This window comes from Clinocottus analis, unplaced genomic scaffold (genome assembly GCF_023055335.1).
Source record: "Clinocottus analis isolate CAN_PGR_092001 unplaced genomic scaffold, fCliAna1.0.p SCAF_10, whole genome shotgun sequence".
NCBI lineage: Eukaryota > Metazoa > Chordata > Actinopteri > Perciformes > Cottidae > Clinocottus > Clinocottus analis.
In genome coordinates this window covers 2,893,621-2,901,545 of record NW_027175821.1, presented here as the reverse complement: position 1 = coordinate 2,901,545, position 7,925 = coordinate 2,893,621, and the positions used below count along the sequence as shown (strand labels likewise).

Genomic DNA, 7,925 nt, shown 5'->3' with positions numbered 1-7,925 from the left:
GAGTATGAAGGAAGGTGCTGCATTTAAACCTCACTGAACCTCTTCATGTCACACTGATTTAAAATACTGAGTCAGATTGGGAAGTCCATCCTGTATCTCTGATACCAGAGTATTTAATGTCTGTATGTCTGCAACAAAGCAGGACTCACTAATAGGAAGACCGCGGTCTTGTAAATGTATTTTATTCATGTGTTCATGACATTCATTTACGCTGAGTTTGAAATAATGAATATGTTGCGTGTGCGTGTGTCTGTGTGTGACTTTCACCAAGAAAACAAATAAGCATGTAGAAATGAAAACATTTGAGACCTTTTGAGACCTATCTTTTGATTGGCTGACAGCCGTGTCAGTCAGAGGGGCAGGAAAGGGGGCGGGGCCTGTGACATCACGGTCACATGGTCCTCATGTGGTGCAGAAAGCAGCCGAGGATGTCAGAGCCGAGCGAGAGCTGCTGCTGATCACACGGCTGAGCCGCTGGATTATGAACATGTATTTTGTGATTTCTGCTATGAAAGGTAAGTGTGTGTGTGTGTGTGTGTGTGTGTGTGTGTGTGTGTGTGTGTGTGGAGCTGGACACACTTTCACATGATGCTTTCATGTTTCTTATCTGTATGATTTCATATTTGACTTCACATTTTCTCAACTTTAATTTCTTTGTTGCTCTTGAAGTTCCATCAAAGATGTTTTTGTTTAGTTTTTCTGTCCGAGAAGATGCTCCACTCTGTGTGTGTGTGTGTGTGTGTGTGTGAGAGAGATATACACACGTTGTTTTCCTCTCCCCTTGATCTCATGAAGTGCATTTGTGTACTTGTAGATGTGTACTTGTTTACTTGTGTACTTGCGTTTACGTGGAGTCTGGACACTCGACTCCTTCACTCGTCGTGTGACGCTATTCTAAGACGAGATGTGAAAGGAGCTGAGTGAGGACAGAGGACATGAGGACATGAGGGGATGAGAACTTGAGGACGTGAGGACAGAGGGCATGAGGACACAGGACATGAGGACACAGGACATGAGGACACGAGGACAGACGACATGAGGGCATGAGAACTTAAGGACTTGAGTAAGTGCGAACATAGGACATAGGACAGAGGATACTGAAGCCAGAGGGTCAAAATGGACCTCTGTGGTCTCCTGGTCTTTTCTCGAAGGAGTCCAGGGGTACCAGAGGGTCCAGGAATCCCCTGGACCCTCTGGCCCCTCTGGCCCCCTGGGCCTCTGGCGTTGGTCTGTTCTCCCTGAAGCATCCTCTCTGGGCTCATATCAGGTGAAGTGGTGTTCTGCTGCCCCCTGCTGGGGAACAGAGCCTCTCCCCTCTCTCGGAGACCAGAGCTCCGGTGTGTTTGTTTGATCTGGATACGACGCTCACACAGGACACCGTTCTGCTGTTGGTTCTGGTGCCGTCGGGTTGTTGGTTCTATCCCGAACACGTTGGTCGCTTGCCTCGTCTCTACATCTCATTTCTCCTTCCTCCTCCTCTCATCTGCCTCCTTCCCGTCAGGATCATCATTTATGGAACGATTCTCACTCTTTGGAGCGTCTCTTTTTGATTAAACATTGAAGTGATGATTTAAAAATATCTCACTTTAAATTTAAAATCTAAAATTTATCTTAAATAACATTTTGAAGTCACGGACGATTCTTCCCTTAAACGAGCAGTTTAGCATTAAGACCTCATGGAGTTTATTATAATCCATCAACAGCTCCGACATAGAGTGTGTGTGTGTGTGTGTGTGTGTGTGTGTGTGTGTGTGTGTGTGTGTGTGTGTGTGTGTGTGTGTGTGTTTTAAGTCTGTTTCTGTCTGTGAGAAAGCGCTGCAGGAGGCGTTTAGCTGGCTTGTTATGTCACAGGATTACAACATCCAGGAGATTATTTAACTGTTGTCTGGGGGCGAGGGGCTTACATCACTTGTGACATCACTTGTGACATCACTTGTGACATCACTTCTACCTCAGCCACTAAAAAAATAATAATTGCAGAGCATGAATCTGTCTACTAGACCACCAGACAGCGTGATGGAGGCGTGTCTGAGGTCAGACCCCTTTACCTGAGCCGGTGGAGGCGGAGCTCGGGGGCGGACGACAGGTCAGGAGAGCTGGGGACCAATCACAAGTCAGCTTAAGCCGGTCTGAACCACGGCGGCCGGTCGGCTGTAAAAACACTCGAGACAAGTCATCATTCATCCTCTTCCTCTCCAGCAACCAGGTCCAGGTCGTGGTGACCCCGATGCGATCAATGAAGAGACCAGATACACAATTCCTCCAGCGTTGTCTGAGTCCATCCCCGAGGCCTCTCGCAGGTGGACCCTCTAGACTCTACCCCCAACTCCTCCCTCTAGTTTCCTCCCTCTACACGCCTTTCCCTTCTAGACTCGGAAGCTCATCAAAACAAAGATAAACTTGAACTCCCTGAAGCCCATTACAAAAGATGGTTCATCAAAAATAACTCCAACTCTGCTTTTGTCTACTTCATTCTTTTTTTTACTGTTGGGTTTCAGATCATTTGTCCACTTTTGACTAGTGTGCCGTATCCACGGTAACGACCGACTGTGGCTTCCCGCTCGTTAGCCACCGCGGCGTGGCTAGCGCGAGATTAGCGTTTCCGCATCAAACCGACGAGCATCCGCAGCATCTGTGGCAGCTGTCGGGGAAACGCTGGTTTTTAATTATCTCAGATTCAGAAACACAGGTTTATATTGTAATTCAGCAGTGTGTGTGTGTGTGTGTGTGTGTGTGTGTGTCCATATGGCCGCTAGAATTACATCCTCTCAGATTATGAGGATATTAAATAATAAATCTCGGCTGCTGGAGGAAATTAAAGTAGAAGTTAACTACAGCTTGAAAAAAGAAAAGAAAAATGTGGGGGGAGGGGCCTATATTACTATGATATATTGTTTATATTAAACATATTCAAGGTATTTATAACTATGGAGCCTCTGTGTATTCATTCAGAACTATTTTTCTTATCTTATCATAACTTAAATTATCTTCTCTTAACTTATATTATCTTAACTTGACTTCTCTTCTCTTATCGACTCTAAAAAAGAGAACGAGTTCTCCTCAGTCTTTGTGTTTAAAAAGCAGACAACCTGAAGATGTAACTCGCTGCAACACAGAGATGAAGGAAAGAAATGTCAAACTGCAGCAGGAGTCAACAACAAAAACAACACAAAGCAGATGTTTGTGTCTAAATATCTGCTGCTGTGATCTCAGGTGTTTTGTTCAAGTCCCTTTGATGTAGAGACAAGAACTCAAACGGGATTAACGCTCAGCGAGCTCATTACTTGTGTGTGTGTGTGTGTGTGTGTATATGCGTGTGTCTGTGTGTGTGTGTGTGTGTGTGCGCGCGCGTGTGTGAGAATGATTGTGAGTTTGTGTGTGAAGTTGACCCATTTTACACTTGAACACTTGTAGCATGCTTGTCCGTTAGCTTTGGATCGAGTCAAGCTAGCAGCTTCTGCCTGTCTGAAAGCTAAAGCTACGCTACGCTAACCAGATAAGAAAACGTATGTATGAACCTGCGTGGGGAAACGTTAACGTGTGTTTACTTTAGTTGTGAACAATAAAACTCAATAAAAGCAGCGTGCTTCGTCACGTAGCTTTAACTGGACATGGGTTCAACTCTCGCGTCTCGTTCCCGCTCGGCCTGAATCACCGAACAGCTTGAACCTTTTGTCCGTTTCCACAAAACTGTGCTGGTTTTAGCGGTGAGGTCATGGTAACGAGCATGAGCAGCCTTATGGTCATTAAACCTGCAGCCTGAGAGATGTGTTTCATCTCTCTCTCATACTCACACACACACACACACACACACACACACACACACACACACACACACACACACACACACACACACACACACACACACACACACACACACACACACATCAATGTCACCAACTGGGGACCGCTCCGAAACACTGGGACACTTTTTATTTAGTTTTAATGTTCTTAATATCTTTATTCTTTGAGTCGGGGAGAAACCTTTCCACAGACACACACACACACACACACACACACACACACACACACACACACACACACACACACACACACACACACTTCCTTCACACGGTCAAGACAAATACGCAGTATTTTGTTTTTCAACACACATTTGTCAGTTCTTGTTTTCTTCAATTAACGTGATGTTTGATGTTATTGTTGTAATGATTGTTGTTATTAATGTGATGATTGTTGTTATTGTTGCAATGATTGTTGTTATTAATGTGATGATTGTTGTTATTGTTGCAATGATTTTTTTATTGACGTGATTGTTGGAATGTTTGACTGAAAACATGAGTGAGTGTTTATATTGAGAGATAAACAAAGTAAATTTGTTTCAGGAGCAAATTTAAAACCCAGACTTACACTCTCACATTGTTTCTGTGCTGCAGACAAACAGCTGTGTGTGTTTCTGTGTGTGTGTGTGTGTGTGTGTGTGTGTGTGTGTGTGTGTGTGTGTGTGTGTGTGTGTGTGTGTGTGTGTGTGTGTGTGTGTGTGTGTGGGTGTGTGTGTGCACCATTACATAACTTCCCTCTGCTATATATAGCCGCTCAGAGCCGTCCCTCTGCTGCGAGCTGCCGAGTGTATAAATATACAAAGTGTGTTTTCGGAGCTCTGAGATCCGACAAAAAAAACGAAACATACGAATATATTAATACATGTGAACAATAAATGCCAAAGATGTGTTTTAAAAGTTGTTTTTTCTATGTATTTAAATTTGTCAACATGGAAAAGCTTCATATAGAAAAGAACAATTAAAACGCAATAATATATATATATTTTTCATATTCATATTATTTTTCATATTCTGCATTTTGCAATATTAATCTCAACTTCATATGTATGTATGTATGTATGTATGTATGTATATATGTATATATATGTATATGTATATATATGTATATATATGTATGTATGTACATGTATGTATGTATATATATATGTATGTATGTATGTATGTATGTATGTATGTATGTATGTATATATGTATATATGTATGTATATATATATATATATATATATATATATATATATATATATATATATATATATATATATATGCATCAGCGAACGCATCAGCGAACGCATCAGGATGAAGTTTCTTTGTGCAGCTGCTGACAGATGTTTTGTTGTGTGTGTCTGCAGCTCAGATTGAAATCATTCCCTGTAAGATCTGTGGAGATAAATCCTCAGGGATCCACTACGGGGTGATCACCTGCGAGGGCTGCAAGGTAAGCTCCGCCTCTTCCTCCTCATGCTCGCTTCCTGTTGAGGCTGAGCTTCCTGCCTCCTCTCAGGAAACCCTCTATAGTGCGAACATTCAGGCTGTTTTCAGGATTTTGATGAGGATTTTTTTAGACTTCGTCTCTCACTCCTTCGTCCTTCGTCTCACTCCTTCGTCTCACTCCTCCGTCCCTCATATCTCACTCCTGCGTCCCTCGTCTCACTCCTCCGTCCCTCATCTCACTCGTCCACCCTCGTCTCACTCTTCCGTCCCTCATATCTCACTCCTCCGTCCCTCGTTTCACTCCTCCGTCCCTTGTCTCACTCCTTCGCCCCTCGTCTCACTCCTCCTCCCCTCGTCTCACTCCTCCGTCCCTCATATCTCACTCCTCCGTCCCTCGTCTCACTCCTCCTCCCCTCGTCTCACTCCTCCGTCCCTCATATCTCACTCCTCCTCCCCTCGTCTCACTCCTCCGTCCCTCATATCTCACTTCTCCGTCCCTCGTCCCACTCCTCCGTCCCTCATATCTCACTCCTCCGTCCCTCGTCTCACTCCTCCGTCCTTCATATCTCACTCCTCCGTCCCTTGTCTCACTCCTCCGTCCCTCATCTCACTCGTCCACCCTCGTCTCACTCCTCCGTCCCTCGTCTCACTCCTCCGTCCCTCATATCTCACTCCTCCGTCCCTCGTCTCACTCCTCCGTCCCTCATATCTCACTCCTCCGCCCCTCGTCTCACTCCTCCGTCCCTCATATCTCACTCCTCCGCCCCTCATATCTCACTCGTCCACCCTCGTCTCACTCCTCCGTCCCTCGTCTCACTCCTCCGCCCCTCGTCTCACTCCTCCGCCCCTCGTCTCACTCCTCCGTCCCTCGTCTCACTCCTCCGTCCCTCGTCTCACTCCTCCGTCCCTCATATCTCACTCCTCTGCTCCTCGTCTCACTCCTCCGTCCCTCATATCTCACTCCTCCGCCCCTCGTCTCACTCCTCCGTCCCTCATATCTCACTCCTCCGTCCCTCGTCTCACTCCTCCGCCCCTCGTCTCACTCCTCCGTCCCTCATCTCACTCGTCCACCCTCGTCTCACTCCTCCGTCCCTCGTCTCACTCCTCCGTCCCTCATATCTCACTCCTCTGCTCCTCGTCTCACTCCTCCGTCCCTCATATCTCACTCCTCCGCCCCTCGTCTCACTCCTCCGTCCCTCGTCTCACTCCTCCGTCCCTCGTCTCACTCGTCCACCCTCGTCTCACTCCTTCGTCCCGTCTCTCAGGGTTTCTTCCGCCGCAGTCAGCAGAGCAGCGCGTCCTACTCGTGTCCGCGGCAGAAGAACTGTCTGATCGACCGAAGCAGCCGCAACCGCTGCCAACACTGCCGTCTGCAGAAGTGTGTGTCTGTGGGCATGTCAAGAGACGGTGAGACACACACACACACATGTGTCTTATTGTAGGTATCTTGTGTCTCTTTGTGGTTGTTTTGTGTCTCTTTGTGATTTTGTGTCTCTTTGTTTTGTGACTCTTTGTTGTTGTTTTGTGCTTTGTTGTAGTTGTTTTGTGTTTTGTAGTTACTTCATGTCTCTTTGTAATTGTTTTACGTCTCTTCCTGGCTGTTACATGTACATGCCCACACACCAACACATCCCTGCTGATGTGTTGTTTTCCCGCTTACTTCTCCACCTCAAACAGCTGTAAAGTTCGGTCGCATGTCCAAGAAGCAGCGAGACAATCTGTACGCCGAGGTGCTGAAGCACCGCCTCCTCCAGCAGCAGATGTCCGACCCCGACCCCGGCAGCCCGTCAACGGGTGAGGGCGAGCCGCTTTCCCCCCGGTACGACCTCACAGAGCTGCCGGACGAGCTGGGAGGTTACATGGAGCAGAACTCTCCTGAAGGGGGGTCAGAGTCGTCCAAGGTCTGTGCTTTGGGCTTTTCAGTGAGTCTCAAACAAAGTCTCACATGATCGATGAGACCTTCTCTTCCACAAACAGACAGACTCTGGAGGAGGAGGAGGAAATCGTGGGTTCTACCTGGACATCCAGCCGTCCCCGGATCAGTCTGGACTCGACGTTAACGTCATCGAACCGGAGCCGCTGTGCGGATCCAGTGAGGACTTCCTTCCGTACTGCTCCTTCAGCGACGAAGACGCAACCCCCACGGTGTCCATGAAGGAACTCGGTAAGACCGAGGAAACCGGATCCGCACTGGACCTCACAGGGGTCTAGGGACACCATCACGGTGCCAATAAAGCGGGTAGAAAATGAGAACTGGCTGAAGGTAAATGATAACGTTCTCATGATGCGTTCAGGCTCTGCTCAGTGAACATGAGTACTATTATTAGGGATGAATTATGAGCTGCTGATCTTACTAACAAATCGGAGCTTATTGTTACACTTCATTATTATTGGATTATTAATTATTTGCCCGCACGAGTACAGTCAGTGTGCTATAGAGCCTCACTACATGAGTTCTTCATTTACCAAAAGAATAACCAGTTGTGGAGAGCTGGAGGTAAAGAGAGATAAGGAAATATCTTGAAAGAAGTGAAGAAGAAAGAAGAGACGGAGGAATAAAAGAAGAGAGAGACGAGATGGTTTAAAATAGCAGAAGGTTGAGAACTCTTCTTTAGAGCTCATTAAAAACCCTGTGTGGTAATCAGCAGTCGGTTAATTAGGGCCGAGCGATACGCGGCGGGGAAATCATCTCCT

General features: G+C 46.5%; 1 protein-coding gene across 2 annotated transcripts in view; it reads left to right on the top strand.

The window, feature by feature from the left end:
* Nucleotides 1-449: 449 nt before the first annotated feature.
* The window catches only part of LOC137788551 (nuclear receptor ROR-alpha A-like), a 10,850-nt gene continuing 3,374 nt past the window's right edge, over nucleotides 450-7,925 (top strand). For both annotated transcript variants that reach the window (XM_068581406.1, XM_068581415.1), the window contains exons 1-5: nucleotides 450-515; nucleotides 5,150-5,235; nucleotides 6,497-6,638; nucleotides 6,909-7,132; nucleotides 7,209-7,395. In XM_068581406.1, the coding sequence (XP_068437507.1) occupies nucleotides 482-515; nucleotides 5,150-5,235; nucleotides 6,497-6,638; nucleotides 6,909-7,132; nucleotides 7,209-7,395 (673 nt within the window). In that variant the 5' untranslated portion in view covers nucleotides 450-481. The remainder of the gene's footprint in view (nucleotides 516-5,149; nucleotides 5,236-6,496; nucleotides 6,639-6,908; nucleotides 7,133-7,208; nucleotides 7,396-7,925) is intronic.